Source organism: Megalopta genalis, chromosome 3 (assembly GCF_051020955.1).
Source record: "Megalopta genalis isolate 19385.01 chromosome 3, iyMegGena1_principal, whole genome shotgun sequence".
Classification (NCBI taxonomy): Eukaryota; Metazoa; Arthropoda; class Insecta; order Hymenoptera; family Halictidae; genus Megalopta; species Megalopta genalis.
Window position 1 is genome coordinate 21826261 of NC_135015.1, and position 18897 is coordinate 21845157.

Genomic DNA, 18897 nt, shown 5'->3' on the forward strand with positions numbered 1-18897 from the left:
GATGGAAGAAAAGGTGGCGTCCGATGACCCCGTTCGAATGATTAATTAGCTGTAATATATCGGCTAGGGTAGCAATAATCGGCCTTCGGACGTGCCGTTGCCGGAGGACGACCGATTAACCACAAAAACTCGTTTCCCTTCCTTACGCGGCTGCATCGGGATCTATGAATCGGGCGCCCGTTTCCTCCATCTCTTTCGCGCGCGCGCGCGCTCGCGTTTGTGGTAAATAAGAAATTATCCGGTCTTTAAATTCGTCGGCTACTTTCACGTTTAGGCGTGTCGCGAGCGCGACGTTAAACGTATCGGTGCTACTAATGAATGCGTCGCGGATCAATACGGCGAAATTGTGAAATTTTCGACGCGCGAAAATGCCGGTCGATCGGCTTCCCGCGCGCGTACCGATCAAGGTTTTTCGGGAAAGAGACGAGAATTTCGCATCTTCCGTTTCGACGGTTCGATCAGCTGCTGAACTCTCCGTCGCTCTTGACGCGTACCTAAATTTGATCGAATCGATAAATCCTGTGTTCCACTTTATTAAACTTTGCGCTCTGCCGTTTCTCGAACGCGTCTGTAAACTGCAGAAACATCAAATCCGCGGAATAGGTATAAACGGTTGAAACTATCATTTTCCCCTCGAGATAATTTGCTTCGAATAAACACCCACGATTTACGAATTACCTCGACAGCGTTCGCGAACTCGACACCGTGAATAGAATGCTGCGCGAATCGCGTTCGTCCGAATATTAGGAGCCGATACCGACAGATGTCTGTAACGCGAGCTCCGAGGTCGCAATATCGAAAGAACTTATTCAGAACCTACGATTACTTGCAGAAAATGACGGTACAACTGGAATCGGACGATGCCATTATTAACTTCTACTTTTCCATCTGTAATGAGTATAATCAAACACGTGGTTTTCGAGCTGTCGCAAACGCTCTTTTCTTATTACCGTGTTACGTATTATCGTGATAAATTCTTCTTTACTAAAATCATACCTATTTTATGTAAACTGCGTGTCCACAGTTCGAACCTACATGCTTCGAATTTACAACAACGACGCATATTATCGGCGATACGATTACGCCAACTACTGTTATCGAACATCCGTTTCGATGGAATCGGTTCACCGCCGCGATCGCGTCGGCAACGCCACGATTTCTCCAAAATAAGAAACGTCTGTTTTCATTTTTTCTCAGATTCGAGATCAAAGAAAAGTCGGTTCGTTCCAATACCTTCGAGCAACGGTTAAACTGGAGCACGTCGGGTAGTGACGAAGGAGCCAAGGTAAGCTGCAAGTAATTGTATAACCGGCTTCCGAGAAGCGGAACGCGTATGTCGTATCGGCGATCGCGATGTATGTATTTGTCGTTGCCGTTCGTTGCCGATCGGCTGAATATTCCAAGAGTGACGAGCCGATTCTGCCGCGGCTCTCGGCGTGCTCGAGAAACGCGTTCGCGTTCGAATTCGAACTAGAAATTTTAATTACCTAGAGACGAGCGACAATTGCTTCGTACCGACGCGTTCGCTATCTTCGCAATTGTTCGCAGATTTTTTCGTCTTCGTAAAATGGATATAATCCGTGAAAGTTGAGCGACGATCTAAAATTAATTTGTCTTTGCCCGCTGAAAGTATGAGAGAGGAGAACGTGATCCACGAAAAGAAATGTTCCAAGCGTTTTAAAGAACGGTACATTCTCGTTTAATTTCTGTTTTGGACGAAAACGTTATCGCTGGACCACGGAAATAATAATGTAATTCTAACTAACCGCGACTATCGTTTCGCTTCTGTTTGCATTGAAAAAAACAACTTCCGTTTCGTCGCATTTTTCTAATTTTCGCGACGTTCGAAGATGTCAACGTTGAAGCATCGACGGAGAATAGATGCAGCCGAACAGAAACGGGAAAGCGATCGCGTTCGAGCGTACGCGAATCCGATTCGTCTTTCGAAATCCGACGATACAATGTCGCGGCCATCCCCCGAAACAAAGGGACAAAGAGGCGCCCGAGAAAAATAGAAAGGAGGGGTCGGGAGGGGACCAGGCAAGGGAGGGGGAACTGGCCAAATAAGCCGTCAGAGGGCAAGTAACGAGGCATATAATAACCCACAGTGACATTCGAACAAACAGCCATCTGTAGGTAATGCCCCTGCGGTGTGTAACGCCCCGAAAACTGCGCCCCGCCAACAAATTACAATGACAATGAACGAAATCCGATCCGCCTGCGGGCATTCCACTCGAGCTTTATTTTTTCCTCCTTTTCTTTTTCTTTTTCGTTCGCACCTCCGGCGGCCCTCGCGGAACGTATTTAGCTTCGTATCACGACCGGGTACCATTTCTGCCATTGTGTCGGCCATTCAGAAGACCCGGGAATTACGGAGCGTACCGAGGGTTCGCTTTATAATTGGACACTCGGTAAACACTAACTGACTAAGCGCTGCGACACCGAAAAACTTGACTGTTATTCGCTGCGTGTCACGCCCGTAATTCGAGTTCGGGGAAGTGCCGTAAATTCTCTCGAATTGTCCCTCGGCTCGAAAACAGGGATGAACAACAATCTGGGAAGAGGGAATGCGACTATTCTCTCGAATACGCGGATCGTTTTCACGGTTGTCGACGATCGACAACCGATTTCAGACGGTTTAACCGTTTCGTCGAGCCTCGATTATGCGAACCGATTGCTGGAGGAAGCGACGGAAATCCGACGAACGAATCGGATCCAGACAGAACGACGATTCGTCGCTGATTCGTACAACAAATTTTCTCGTTCTTCGTAATCTTAGATCGAACGGTCCACATAAACAACGTGTATTGGAATAACAAATGCTGAACCTCCCTCTCGTGAACCGCGTTTATCTACTGCTCGACCGTCGGATATTTCAAGCACGAATTTAATGTTGCCAAGCGCGGTTTATTTGTCAGAAAATACCCGGCAATCCGATTCGCTTGCACGACAGCCGAGACCATCGGGGATTAAAATCAGTGATCCGGGTAAAGCGTCGCGCTCGTCTCCGCTCGGGAGAATAATCGACAGAGCCGGGTCGCGTATTCGCGGCAGGGCCTGGATTTAGTTCTGACGTCAATGATTCGCGCGTCACTCTTCTCGAAAGTAGTCGCGCTCGAGATTCCACGGTTTCTCGGTGCGCAGTCTCGAAGGAAAATCACCTGGGGGTAAAATCCGTCTGCCGTGGCTCTGACGGGCCAACTAAGCGCGCGCGCGGCTGTGACACTTTCGCAACTCGGCCGCCGCGGCGCGGCGCGGCGCGGTGCGGCGCGACGCACAGGGCTGAGCTGGCCGCGATCGCAGCGATCGCCGCTGACGCGGACCGGACCCAAGCGGAGTGCCGACCGGGTCCGGCCAGACCGGACTCGACCGGACCGGACCGGACCCGAGGATCGACGGATCGAGCAGAAGTTTCCTTCCAGCGAGCCATTGCCGCGATCCGCAACACATCCTTCGCGCTGAACCGCTGGATAACTGGTTCGGCGTTACGCAACCCTGATTATTGGCCGGTACACTTGCGCGCCTTCGTCCTCTACGCGCTCTACACGCCATTTACGCACCTACACGAAAAACCTCGTCGAACGAACCGTCGCGCGCCGCAAACCGATTCTATACGCGGCTGTGACCGTTCCTTTTGCAGGGTGCGGCCGAAATTGCATCCGTGCAGCCGGTTGCAGCGGCGCGTTGTGCGAAAATGTAACGTCGCCGCGTACCGGACGGCTTTAGGCCCGAAACGATGCTTCGAAGCCGATTTAGGGATTTTGTCCGATCTGCGCGGTCTCTGCTTTCCCCGTCATTTCGCTTCCCTGGCGATGCATTGTTCTTTGGTAAAACTAAAGAATTTCGGCGGCACACGTTCCTCATCATTTTCCAAAACACTGTTCGTCGATACGAGATTTTCAAAAATTATCTTTGCAAACTACTTGTTCTATTTCCGAAGCGAATATACATATACATGCGGAGTGAAATTGGCGCAAAATAACGATACATCGGTTACACTTTCGAGCAGATCAAAGATAAAGCTCTTCGGTGAGTCGATCGTGTGTCGCGATCGTTTTATCGCGATCGACGACATTTCATTTGCTTGCTGGTCGTTGGAGAATCAATTTCCTGACGCTATTCTATCGCATTAAAAAACCTGCAATGTTGCATGAATAATTTCGTATCGATCTATTCGATAATAAGGCATTAGGAACGTAATAGCCGTTAATTATAACGAGCGTTGGACGACCGGAAAACTTGTCGACTCGAAACACTTTTTCCTGTTTTCGAGCACGCGTTCCGCGGGACACGGTCCATAACGTGTTTGATCTGTGAAAAAAACTGTGTCTCCGAAGAGTTTCAATATCAACGCGTAGGTTATTAGAGACGAGCTTCTCTTTGGTTTGGAAGTCGGTGTACTTCCTTAACGAATGATCTGTGCCATAATTCCACCGACCAGATTGCGCGCACCCTGAATTCGAACAACAAGTTGATAAAAGAAAAAAAAAACGAGAACTACAGAAACCTAAATTCTTCGTTAATGACGACGGCGAGTAAAAAAGAAAATGAAACCGTACAATCTAATCTTCCTTCGTTTCGAGTCTTAATGACTCTCGAAGCATTTTAAATACCGGAATGTGTGCGCGAAGTTCGGCCGTCCGCCATCGGCATCTCGTACAGATTATTTTCGGATTAATCCTGGCTATGAAGTCGATGCGTTCGGTATCTTACACATTCTACCTCTAATTGTATATTAACTTTTATGTTTATGTTTATATATTAACTCTTCGATCCCGAACGACGACTCCGAGGCACCATTAAAAACTGCTGCATATTTTCTCAACCGAATCTTTACGTTATTAAGGTCTGAGATCGCGATTCCACGAGCAAATGGGGTTGATATCGTGCCTATAAAATGGTAGTTCCGTAAAAAAAGTGTCTCGTTTTTGGAGTTAAGGTAGCTTCGATCGCAAAAGGTTGAACGATCAATTCCATCGGATGTAACGTAAAAGGAGCTTTAAATCGGCTGTCTAAATATCGTAAGGTTCGATAATTCTTTGTGCAAACTTCGGAGAATTTTTCGCAATCGCGTTCGATTCGTTCGCGAATCGGCAACAGCGAGGTAGAATTCGTGCTACTGGTTTTCGGCGGACGAAATGGAGCTGCGATTCCCCGAGAAATCGGCGACCGATCGGCCAAACTATTTCAACGATCCCCGTGACTTTTTTTGAGGTCGCGCGCACTCGCGAGCATTAGAGCCGCGTTAAAAGCGGCCGCGAAGGCCATCCGCCTTTTTGCCTTTCCGGCGCTGTTAAAATTCAAGCCCCGTTCACGGACGAGCAGCCGATCCGACGCAGAGGGAGATAAATTCTAATTAAGAGCGACAAGTTGCCGGCGTGGCTACTTTATATTTCCGGTCTCGCGCGGCGGACATTTTACGCGCGAACCGATGCGACGGGATTATGGTCGGCTCGGCTCGGCGCGGCGCGGCTCCGTTCGCGCGCGTTTATCCGTTGAACGTTGCGTTTTGCGCGACGTAAATCCGCCCGGCGCGGAATAAATATCGTTTCGAGAGACTCTGAACGGTTGGTTCGACTGCTCCGACGGTAAATCGGAGTTACGAATCGAGCGGAGACCGCTTCCAATTGAGACGCCCGCGCTCGGCGCGCTCGCACAAAAATCCGAGCGCAGATAAACTACGGAGCTTAAGCCGCGCTTCCGGTTGCGTCCGCTAACGCGCGGCGAACAGGTGGGCTCTGACAGCGAAATTAGTTATAGCTCGTTAGGCGAGAGGAGAATATTTTCGTTACTTCCTCGTTTCGGAAAGTTGTATTGCTCGTTCTCTATCAGTTTCGTAATTTTCGGAGAAATTGTTTATTCGTAATCGCGAACGATTCGATACTTTTTTTACGCGCTTCTCGATTTGTGACATTTTTCTGCCGATGGTTTTTATATTTTTCTATTGCTCGAAGCGAAGATTCATTCGATAAATTTGGACTCGACGAGGGTGCAATGGAGGAAAGACTTACTTTTTAAAAGAGGCAGGTCGTTCATGAAGCCTCCGTCGTCCACATTTGTGTTCTGAAAGAAGAGAATAGAATATTAATGCAAATCTGTGCTGCTGAACGCAAACAAGTATGTGTACGACTTTCAAAGAATTTTGGTTCCTGAATTTTTCGCTGATGGCGCGAAAGACTTTGATAGGCATTCGTTGTTGGTGACTCGATAAGAATATTGCATAAAGGCTGATTGAACGCGAAACGTGGCTCAACGTGTAGCACTTCACGTTTCAGTTTATTAGAATCCCGGATACGATTAAAAAGTTGCCACGTAGATAGTTCTATCGAAATTCGAGAGCTAACAACAAGTCTAAACTACGATCTCTCAAGATCAAATCTCGCCATTGATACCGTAAAAGAAGTCAACTGCTGTGCAAGAAATCGTCATTAAATTTCGTTGAATTTCATTAAATTTTCTCCATCTAACTGTTGCATTCTACTGTTCAATTTCGAACACCGTTTCGTAGGGGAAATGGATGAACATGACCTATCGAAGAAGATGCTGGAAAAATAGTTCCCATTCCCGAGAGATTAACATTTTTCTCGTAGGTAGCCGCGGATAAATTTACTCGATGTCCCCCGGAGAAAATCCGGTTATTTCTAGGATGACCCAAGGTGACGGAAATTCTTCATGAAGATTCTCATGAGTCAGGGTAGCATTTTCCTGCGCGATGGCGATTCGATTAAAGCGGCTCGGCTCGGCTCGACTCGACGCGGCTCGGCTCGGCTCGGCTCGGCTCGGTGGTAGAATGGTAATAGAGAAAATGCTTTGCGATTACGTACATCGTCGCTCACCTGGGGGTCGTCTACGAGGCTGCTGTGGAGAACGAGGTCGGTTTGGTCGAGGCCCGGGGGTGGCAAGAGGGCGTCGGGACGGCGCACGGCGCCATATTCGACGCCCCTTCCGCCACCACCGCCGCCGCCTCCACCGCCGCCGCCACCGCCTCCTCCGCTGCTGCGTCCGCCGTCGTATGGAAACGACGTGTGCATGTTCGTCTGAAATTCAAAGAAAAAGTACGTCGTTATCGATCGCCGAATTTCGGATTGTTGATCATTTGCTTGCAAATAATTAAAGGCAGAGTTTTAGGTAAAAGTATATTTATTGAACACACGGAAACACAAGATCTAATATACAGGCTTGCTCGTGAGAGCTTAGAGACAACGAGTGTACTCGTAAGCTGCCCACAGACGGCTAACTAAAAAACCGCGGAAGACACGCAAACTGTGGGCCGAAAAATCCTTAGTGGTCATAAATAACCAATCCGCTCTCGCACCGCGTGTAACGGACTTTCGAGTCAAAATTTGCTCGACTCGAGTCGACAAGGGGCGTCTTACCTGAAAAACGGACAAGGCCGTAAAACATACAAAGTACCCATTTTCAATAGCATCGAAACTGCCAGACATTTACACGGATCTCGCATGTCAACCCTTTGGCAATTATTCGCGGAAAAGTACGATCCTCCGATTTCGAGCATTTTTTAATACGTCGAAAAAATGTATCTGAAACGATCAGTTTAACTAACCCTTTGCGCTCGGAGAATTTACTTCGTTCGTATGGAATTTGTTACAGGATTACATCGATGCGTATCTTCATTTTTTAATGTGGCATAATCGCGTTCGAGTGCAACGGGTTAATATTCCAAAAATTATTGAAGCATCGTCGACGTAGAAACATAATTAAGCAACGTTCTTCTCGCAACACTAAATTATCCCGCGTTCGGTATTCGCATTCCGTTTAATATCTAAAAGCGGCGATTTAGGTTACTGACGCATCGGTATCGAGCGCATTGATACCGGCGACGCTGACTAGTCGAACAGCGAAGATGACTTCACCCGTCTGCAATTGCAACTTGAATTTACTGGGAAAGTAATTATCCCGTGATTACATCGGACGCCAAGTTACGATAATTTCGCAAGTCACGCGATCGAATCGAAGAAAAGTTGTTCGCGCCTGTTTCCACCGTGGCGGTGGGTAATTTTTTAATGCTGAGCATACCATTGATACTCGAAAGCATCGATGTCTCCAGAAACGTGTCGTCGGAACGTCGCCGAGGGGATGTTCTGTCATGCACTTGTCGCGTAGAGTGACAAAAAATGAGATAACGAAGCGATACGTATCGGATGAAGAATCGAGTAATTTATGCAACATGCTCGGATTAGGCTAATTAGTGCAAGAGGCTGATGATGGGTCAGACACATTAGGAAAGTCTGTATAGGAATACCACTTGATATTAAAGGAAAATATGCAATTTATTTTGAAATTTGGTGAATTTTTCGTTGCTCTCGACATTGTTATATAGCATAGGGCTTCAAACTAATCTCCGTCAATTAATTTAATATTAAACGGAAGACACGCTTCCAAGATATCGACCAAAAAACATTTTCGAAAGTTAGCGTCGCTTGTCTTTGTCGCATTATTTATTCGTTAAATACGCGGAGAACTGTTAAAATATCGCGTTACCTATTTCCGTTGTTTTGCACGACGTCCCGTCGTTAAGATAAACAGCAGAAGAAAGCCATCGTCGAAAAAAAGCCGTCCGAAAGCAGCGAATCGAAAGGGGACCCAGTTCTCACGTGGACGACGATGACTCGATGACTCGACGATAGCTCGAATCGTTGGTAGAATCGCGTTGAAGCACGTAACGCAATAATCCCGGTCGGATAGAAAGACGGCAGATTTAGTCTGCCACTCTGCTAGATTCTCGTTATCGAGCTTCATAAAACGCGACGCGACGCTTGTCGCCACTTTTCTTCTACACAGCGATCTCGTGTAAGAACAGAACGCGCGCGCGCGACGTTCGAACCGATTTTCTCGATTAACCGTAAATTCGCGGAGCGACGTTCGTTCCGGCAACGTGCAAGCGAAAATGCCAATTTCCATAAATAAACATCTTTATTCCGCGAATAAAAATGCCGAAATTCGGTTCAACGCGTAGCCAGAAGCGAGCGCCGATGTTAACGTCAGAAATGAATAGCAATTAAAAACTCGGTAACTCCGGAATCGCCGGTGATTACGTAAATCATTTCGCGCATACCGGTCGGCGAGCATTCGTTCGGCGAGCTACATGAAAAATTGATTTTATAATTCGACAGACTGATCTTCGTCGTTAATGCGCGGCCGGGCAGTAAACGGTTGATATATTGTACGTAAATACTTGATTATTAACAGGGATCGCGTTTATTGGTCGACTTGCCGTAAGTGGGTGTATCGGTAAATGGCTTTTAATCGGCGCGACAGTGCGACGCTTGATGCGTTTACGATGATATAGTTTATTGATATCGCTTCGCGATAATCTAAAATTCTTGGCAAATTTCGCGTATCCGCAATTACACGAATTAGGCAGAACGTTCCGATACCGTCAAGCGTATCTTGAACTTATTCGACGATACGAAGACATTATTATAGATACTTTATGCATTTATTTATTTATTTATAGCTGTTGACAATCTATAAAAACAAGACGCAAGTCTTCCTCCCAGATTGTCCATTTTTGGGCACAATCTGAGCGTGAATTGGACAGAAATTTCTGTAATTGCAAAGGAACGTTTCTACACGTTTGCAAAAATCGAATAACATTTTTACTTCATTTTTAGACCAACGAATCTTTCGTTCCGAGAACTTTGTTCCTATTTCGAGCACCGGTCAACGCCGATCTCCATAAAGATCCACGATCGTATACCGGTTTCCTTTGCCCGACAAATGTATTTGTTGGCGGTGTAATTGGGACAGACGCGAGGACGGTAAAAATATGGGATCGGTTATTAATCGGCCGGCAACGCGAACGTATCGTTTTAATGAACGATACGATTATCACGGGGATTTATGGACAGCCGAGCGTGTATGCCGACCTTATGTAAGAGATTTTCTATCTTGCGCGCGGATAGAAAAAGAGGCGAGAGGCAAGACCGATTCCGAGAATTGAAACACAAGGTAGACATACGTTTGGAATCTTAATCGCATCCACCGTGGAAAAACCGTAGATTTTATCCCAGACTGCGGGTCTGGTTGTGCCACAAATACGGTTATATTACGAGCCCTTACCATTATTGTCGTAGGTATACATATATCTCCGTGCCGAGCGATCCACGAGAGGTCCCCGCATCGAGAAGAGATCTTCGCGCACGTTTCTCCGATTTCCTTGCTAGATTGTTCGCTCCATTGTAATCGTCTCTCCTCGGTCACGAATATTTCAGATTGCCGCCGTACCTTCGTTTCTGAGATCCGACGGAAACCACGAAAATGCCTTAGAGCATTCGACTCGATGCTGCTAATTGCCTCGCCCTTTTTCGCGGCTCCTTTTCTCTTTCGTCGATCTTAAACGCTTCGACCGCCGCGTCGACGGAATAATTTACTCGGATTTGAAAATTAATTACACCGCGACAATCTATTACCGCGTATCTCTCCGATATAATTGGGACCCGTAAAACGTAAACGGATATCGAGAAAACGATCGATGCCATCCAACTCGACTTATCAATTTGAATCCGATCGAATAAAATACTCCAGGATAACCAGTTTCGAAGAGACGCTCCGTCGTCCGAATTAATTCGCAGTCTGGCACAATGATCTATGTAGGGAAGAAATTAGATAAAAATTCAGAGAGCACCAGATTTATTGGCTTTGGGAACAATCTATAATTCTATTCAACGTCTGTGACACAAACGAGGCTGATACAGCCGGACGCGAAAAAATGAAACGAAAGAATATTCAACGAGACTCGGCAGCCCTTTCGTATATTTACATTTTCTAACACAAGCGCGTTCGTTTCTCAGAAGCTGTCCACGTTTAAGCGACGAACGCGTCAACGCGAATATTTAAAGTCCGTCGGGTCTGCGTAGAAAGTGCTGGCAGCGATTCACCATATTTTGCATAATCGAAGAAGTAAATTAGAAAACCGGCTTCCAAATTTCGAATTTCAAATTACCTATTCGCCTGGCATAGATCATTCCGTCGGACGCATCGTCGCGCGAGAGTTGATTTATTTCAACGAAATTCCATCAATTCGGTAGGCGAAATCAATTATGTGTTCGACCACGAACAAGTGTTTAGCTTTCGGGAAGAAACACCGATACTTGCTTGTATTTTGTCGCCGAAGAGACGGCCGATGCGATCGTTCATCATCGCGAAACGTCGTATTCGTTCCGATTAACCTGCCTAATGAGTTTCGGCGTGACTGATAGCGTATTCCACGTTCACGATGCTAGATTATTATTTCCACTTTCCTAACAGTTTTGCCTGCAATCAATTTTCTACGAAATCCAACGATTCGATAATACACAGGATCTACAAGAAGAACATCGACTTTATCTAGAAAATATGTGCATAAATAATTCGTCGAAACACGACTGGCCACGCTCAAAAATTTCGTCGTTTTGTCGTTCGCGCAACGTCGACGAAAATTATTTCTACGACTCTGGACAGCTTCGCTTGGAAAATAATTTTCTATGAAACTGAATCATCCGATGTTATAATATGCAAGAAGAACTGTGAGATATTGTTGCGAATTACTCCATTTCTCACGCGTCGCGGCATTTTATTTACAATAAAGAATATTAACTATAACACAATTCGATACAATTATTATCTTAGATCTTTCAGAAGTGGGATGTTGCTCGTTCGACGATCCGATCTCGACTCTTTTGTGTGGCAACCCCTATCTTCTATTATTCTTTAAGGAGTTGTTCGCAACAGAGCAGTTTCACATTACAGCGACTTGATTTGGACAAGTCGCCGTAACAATATATATATACAAACGATCCGTCAAAAACTTGTAATCACCTCTAAAGATTGAGAATATCGATCTATATCATGCGATGACGCGACCGAGTCGAAGATCATGTCGCCCGCAATTTTCGGAAATGTTAAACAATTCCAACCTTCCCATAATTCTTAAAAACGCTCAGAGGCGACAGACGAAAGCATTTTCCTTTTCGGCGTTTTCTCGCGAGCGAAGTACGGTTCAAACGATCGCGCGACGCGACGTCTCAAGCCCGACTTTCACGCGACCAAAGAAATGGAAACGGCGCTAATTAACGGCGTGGCAGCTACCGGAGTCTATCGTCGGTCTGTGTTAGTTATAAATTGATGTAACCGTGCCGACCGACTAATGAGATGAAATGTGATCGCCTTTCTCTTGTTAAACGGTGCACGGGAGTAAAGTCACGTCGCGCGCCGCGCCGCGCCGAGCCGAGCCGAGCCGAACAGAGCCGCGGTATCGTATCGATACCGATAAATGGCTTATGGGACCACGCCGGATATATCGCGGCGGGTCCTTTAGATCGACAATAACGAGTCCTGCCGGTGTTTCCTCTTGCGCAACCATCCCCCTCGTGTTGTAATGGTAATCGCGTCTGTTGCGCAATCATTCCGCGAGAAACGCGTTACGCCCGAGCGTTTCGAATCTTGACGAGGAGCCCGAAATTGGGGAGCCGCGCCGCAAAATCGCCTCGTCCGAATTACTCGATCTTCGGACTTTTCTAACGAAGCCAATTATAAAAACATCCTTTCGACCAATAAAAAATACGGCACGACGTATCACGCGTCGTAAATCCGTGAAACAACGAAATCTGCTCGGCTGCCAAAAACGTCAACTTCTTAGAATGTTGCGGCAGTAGATAAACGAAACCTGTTTCGCTAGCTTGTAAAGTACATGTCATACTTGTAATACATTCTATGAATGTCCAATTAACGATCTAATAAAGGGGTACAGAATTTACGATCGATACGCGAAACTCTGTTTTAGTTGTCGTCAATTTATGAAACACCGTTCACGACCGACCGCTGAAAGACAACTTTTAACGCAGATTAACCGATGCGCGATGCTTCGAGAGAATAATAAGAAGATAATAACGAATTCCTTTAAACGTTCCATCGACTTTTATATCATAATGTACGTTTTTCGATCATCGTGGTAGGTTCTAATAAGCTATCGGCATCGTAAAAGTCCCAGTCGTTGTAAAAAAGAAAGAGAACGATACCGCACGGAATTAAAATGCGTGTCGTTTTACCGTAAGAGAATGCCGAAAACGAATTTGAAGACATAAACGACGATAAACGAAAGATCGCGTCCAGCTGATTGCGATTGTCCCCTCGATTGTCGGCCTTCAACCGTTCCCCGGAAGAACGGCGCGCAACAATGACGCCGAGTTTGCGAATCTAAGATCCCCCAGCGAGGAGGCTGTCGCAAATTGTCCTCTCTCGAGCATAAATGTGGGATCATGAAGGGACCCCCCCGAGCCAGACGAGAAGATACTATAATTCCGTATAAAACGCGTGGGGTAGGACGCGAACGCGAGAGGCACGAGCTCCTCGTTTTCAGGGATGAAGCTATTGGGAATCGGTCGATCCACTTGGCTGATTATTGGCATTGTCGTCTCTCTTCCAGAACCGTATCTTGTTGCTTCTTCCCGGGACGCTTTGTGCTCGCGCGGCTCGTGAGACTCGCGAGCACGCGCGATCCCGTCTATCGATACGTTGATTGCGAACATCTATTCGCATTGTACTAGGAACAGGCGAGCTTGATAATGTGGAAACGCGAGGAAAACCGTGTACAGTAAGTTCTCTCTAATTTTCGAATCGATCGCGAGGAACAGAAATCAAATAAAACCTTTTCTCCCTTCTCCCCAAATTTCTCCCTTCGATGATTTCAATAAATTGGGGATTCAATTAAATTCGTCCAATATCTTTGTTGCTTGATATTTCACCTGGTAACTTTCGTAACGAATGCGTAAAATCCGCGATCTATTTATGACAATAATGCAGAGAGGAGAAATTGAAAACAGTAGAAATACCAAAAGAATTTAGGATCACGATTTTCAGCTCGTTGAAATTATTAAAGGGGGCATGACATTTATATTCGACTACCGTTTCTTGGCAATCGAGACACAACATTTTTATATCGCATGAAAATAACCGACCAGGAAATCGTTGCCCAACGCGACACGCATTAATATTCCATAAATAGAATTGGGTTCGCGAGAGAATAAATTCTCCGAGCACACCGATCGTAATTCATGAATCGGCCGTTATCAATTGTCCGCTTTTGAAAGAACTTTAGCGAATCTTATTGCACGCGAATATGGAGTCGCGTGAAACCTGCGATGTGTATGGCACAGAGGAGAAACCGTTTACCCCTTTTACATATCTCTAACACAGTCTTAAGGATTGCAGTGCTTAGCATATTTCCTTCAAAGTAAACGTGCCTGGTATTCTCTCCGAGGGAATGCCAAAGGTCAGCCGAAAATTTAATAAGTAAATTACTTGAGGGAGGCCAATGAACGTGGCTCCAAGGGGATAGCTTATTTCGCAAGCATCGGATCGAATTTCATGCTTGAAACGTTCGCAGCGGCAAAACAACGCGAAGCTAAAATAAATAGACGCGACAATGAAATCGCCGAAATAGTAGCGACGCGCTAATAAAACAGATTAAAAACTGAGCATGTCGCAGGTGTTACTTTGTACATTTATTGCTAATAATATACGCGATGCCGTTCGCAAATGAATGACATGAATTCGTAATGAATTCGCGATCGCTCGCGTTCGTCGATTAAATAAAGACGCGGCAACGAACAGATAATAATCGAGAGAAAAGAATCGTAGCGTAGATTTTACGACGATACAGAATATCGACAGAGCCTTCGCAACTCTTTCGGGATAGAACGGCTCGACAAAGAATTTTCGGAACATTGAATCTCAACTTTAGAAATGATCCGGCACAATACGCTTTCAAACGACGTATCTGCTTGAAGCGACCAAACTATCTCCCCCCAGTCGTTGTCGTTCTCGATATTTGCAGCATAGATGCCCGACCGAAAATTCTAAGGGTGGCAAGAGTCGACGTATAGCTGTAGCGCGCAAGTTTCCTAACTACGATCAACTATGCAAGACGCCATTACTGCGTATAGTTCTCTGGCACGGAGCTCAAGACTTCCTGTCCCGCGTATAACTATTTTGTCTTCTGGTAGACCGAAGGACCCGTCAAACCTCGGTAATCGCGTAACTACGCGGAAACTTCGGCCGCGTTCGGCAAATTCGAGGAATTTTTAATCGTCCGTGACGCGCTCCGCGACGTTTCCGCGTACAAATTTGTTCGGATCGTTTGCAGCTGCAACGAAAATTAATACGATACTTTAGACCGCGGATTCCGTCGAATCGTTTCCACGTCGGTGTAAACCACATTGTAGTCGTGTTCAATGAGGCATGAGACGCATGAAATTTGCATTATACGTATATTACATCGGTATAATGCGATACTCGTTTCCACGGAGAATCGTCTAATTAATAGGTAGGCAATAGCATCCAATGGCAACAGCTTATTCAGCGAGTTCGATAATTTAATAGAGACCCTTGCACGAGGTTCCCACCCAATTACTAAACGTTTGTAAACGATAAATCGAACGGTCGGTGTATCTCCGGTTGAAAATATTTCGCGTGCGTCTACTTTTATAGAATCTGCCGAAACTTCGAATACCTTTCGGTCGGTTTTATCGTTTACCTATTTCGGTATAAAATACAGAGAGCGTCGTATTATTTTCTAATTCGATACGCGAAGATTGGGCGAGCTATTGTTGCATCAGTCTGTAAGAATGCCCCGACAGCGAACGGCGGAAGTATTTGCGGGATTTGTTCGATATTTCATAAACCAAGCGGCGGTATCGGTGTAAGATTTCATTGAGAACGAAGTCGGCCACCCTCCTTTGAAGAATGCGCTTTGGCCAGACCGAGATAGGGTACGAGGGGTTGTACAGCTTGAAATAATCGATATCGCAATCTCGTAAAGATTCTAGAATATTTTAAAGCTGCCAGAAAATTCTCCCATAATATTTACGTTCACGTGCATGTTCATAAAACAATTTCGTCTTTAAACGCGAATTGCACGTGTTACAAAATTTTTAAACCAAAGTACAGTAATGTCTCCCCGATCGACGCTCGGATTGTGCACAAAAATGGACAATTTGGGAAAAGAAAATACGATTATTCGAGCCGCTCATTTTTACAGTCAACAATCCGATTGTCGATAATTACAAAAACGAGGCCAGAATAATCGCGTCTCCTCTTCCCAAATTTTTGCTTACAAACTGAGGGAAAATTAGGAAGAATCGTCCTAGATTTTGAAACAGTTTCGCTCCTAGATTTATGCGGATCGTCGCACGCTCGACACCAAGCTCTGCGTATCCTCGCCGTTTCTACACGCGATTCACAGCCACGTTGCGAGGCGAACGCACGAAATAATTGCCGATACGGGGACGGTTCGCAACACGAAACTGCACATGGCACGGAGACAGATGCTTTAAATCGAACCCCGCGTTTTAGCCGGTCTCTCGGAGCAGTTTCGAGCAGTGCGAAACCGAACGCATTCTTCGTGCGCGCGTGTCGAGTTACGCCGAGCGGAGCGGAGCCGAGCCGAGCCCGGCTCTTTTTTTTGTGGATCGTCACACGACACCTCTGGAAACCGCCCGAAAAACATAATCCACAATGCGGTGGGCGCGTGTCACGCCGCTGTAATTAGGGTGATATTCCCATAAAAGCTGTCGGAGCAAGGTGGACCGCAAATACCATTACCGTGCGCGTTATTAGAGGTCTAAGCTCGCCCTCTTAAATATCACGGTGTTGTATAACTGTAACGCGAACCGTGCCTCGAACGAAACATCGGGGAACGTTTATATCGAGTAAGAAGCTTCCTCGATGGAACCGCATCTTTTCTTTCTCGATTGTCGAAAATTAGTGCTTGCCAATATCTAAGATTTTTATACAGCGATCCGCGAAAGTGTTCGTATACCTTTTAAAACGCAACAACTGTTTCCAAACTGGACCAAGTGACTTGAATTTTTTTTAAACGATAGCGATAACTGGTTTACCAGACGATGGCCAAAATGCTTTTTCTAAATTTTGCTATTATTTAGAATGCCAAAAAGAGAAAGTAAAAAACACTCGTTCTTTTTTAATAGTAACCCTTATTTTTACCTGTTCATTTTTCTCACGACTGCATAAAATCGGCAGTCCAGCTGTTAGCTGAATTTGAAGATTCAACGTCTGTGAATTTAACGCTGCAATTTCAACAGATTTCGATGAAACGTTCTGAAATTTATAAACTCAGAAATGATAACACATTTCCCTAAAATCTCCCGCGATTACCTAAACAAAGGCTCGCGACAAATCGTGTCGCAGCGAAAACCTTCCACGGACAGTGACTGAATCTTGACCACTTGTGGACACGTACAAAGCATTGTTAAGCCTCCGAACAGTCAAACAACATTTCCTCAAATACATAGGTTGCACAGTATAAACGAATGATCGACGGGCAAGCCGGCTGCGTCGCGTCGCGTCGCGTCGTCTGGGTTGGCGAGGCAACACGAACATCGACGCTCTTTCGCGTGCTATTCCCACTTAGAGCAAACAATCGGCTGGCACCTCGACAAACAAAAAGGCCGCACTCTGGGTACTTAACCGAGGTTCCGTCTTCCACGTATTCAACCGTGGCTGCGACGTACCCACCCTGCGAGCGGCTTAGGTAATTCCGGGACGGAGAAGCAGACGCGAGCAAGAAAAACCGTGATCCGTTCCGCGTGCACCAGAAAAATCGATCTCGAACAGAACGGGGACAAAACGTTCGGCGCATCTCCGACAACTTCCCGGCCGGTTCTTCGGCGTCGCTCGTTTCCTTCGGGCTCGCGAGACCGAGAAGAAGAACCACGGTTCGGATCAGCGGTACTCGCGATTCTTTTATTAAGAAATTGTGCGAATCATTCTTTACGTAACTTTCAGGATCATTCGTCTCATATTCGAGAAATAGGTACAAATTTCTTCTTCGACAAGTATGAAATAGATATCGTGTCCTGGACCGATTTCTCAAGAGCCTAGAGCAAATTGCAGCATCTTTCCTGCGAACTTTGGGAGGACGAAAGAAGCAGCGAAGCTTCTACTATTTGTTTTTCAATAAGAAGAGACGTATCCGGTATTTTAGAACAACCGAAGATAGCTCGCAGAGACACATTTTACAGCGCGAACAAAAAAGAAACCGTTTCTAGGAGCGGAAAATGTGTGCATCCCGCGAAATGCGCGAGGGTTGAACGCGAACGAAACGAAGCAGATTTACGCGATTCGATAGAGAATCAACGCGTAAAACCGATGCGGTAAATAAACGCTTGTTAGTCGACGATGGAAGGTGTAACGCGGAATCGACGATTTAACGGATATTTAACGGTCGAACCTGCGGCCGCCGAGCGTGTTGAAGACAACAAAAAGAAATTGATCTTTCGGAGTTTGCGTATCGGGGTTCGAGCTGTTCGCTTTCGATTCGGACGAGGGACAGCCGACGGGCTCGGGCAAGCGGTCTTATTACACGGGGACAGGTACGCATAACCGTGGCGAATGCAAATGTCGCGCGCATCGCCGCGTCGCGGCCGGCTCGCGTGCTCTCTCGAGGGATCAACGATTGCAATCACCGATGTCACGGGCGGGTCTTATTGGCCGTGATACGCCTAATAGATCGATACCACCCATTATTACGCTTCCCCCTGCTGTTGCCGAGCGGTTCGTCCTACAAATAACACGCCGCGGCGAGCGGGCGATCCGCGCGCGCGCGCTTTTCTAATGAGGTAGCCGGGCCTGCACGTGACCGGATCTCCGCGCGCTTCGATTTTACGCGCGCGAGCCGACCGAGATGATAAGAGACGCCGCGCGACTCGCGTCGGAATCACCGTGTTTCCGGGGCCACCGTGCCGAGGATGCCTCTGTTTTGCGACCCAACCGGCTATCCTCTCGCCAAGGCCAATGGCCCTGTCACTGCTGTTTTTGTTGCCGGCCGTCCAGCTGCTTCGATCGTCATTAACCCTTCTGCACTCGAACGATTTCCGA

At 46.4% G+C, this 18897-nt stretch overlaps 1 protein-coding gene and 1 long non-coding RNA gene across 9 annotated transcripts in view; one reads left to right on the plus strand and one right to left on the minus strand.

Moving 5' to 3' along the window:
• TfAP-2 (transcription factor AP-2) overlaps positions 1-18897 on the minus strand; it is a 235686-nt gene that overhangs the window by 34618 nt on the left and 182171 nt on the right. For 6 of the 7 annotated variants that reach the window (XM_076520303.1, XM_076520306.1, XM_076520305.1 and 3 more), the window contains 2 exons: positions 6825-7037; positions 6012-6063 (listed from right to left, as the gene is read on the minus strand). In XM_076520303.1, coding sequence (XP_076376418.1) covers positions 6012-6063; positions 6825-7037 — 265 coding nt within the window. The remainder of the gene's footprint in view (positions 1-6011; positions 6064-6824; positions 7038-18897) is intronic. The other variant, XM_033467789.2, reaches the window with a different exon arrangement.
• Positions 1-18897, plus strand: part of LOC143259175 (uncharacterized) — a 66773-nt gene that overhangs the window by 29807 nt on the left and 18069 nt on the right. For both annotated transcript variants that reach the window (XR_013032994.1, XR_013032995.1), the window contains exon 2: positions 1198-1285. This is a non-coding gene — a long non-coding RNA (uncharacterized LOC143259175). The remainder of the gene's footprint in view (positions 1-1197; positions 1286-18897) is intronic.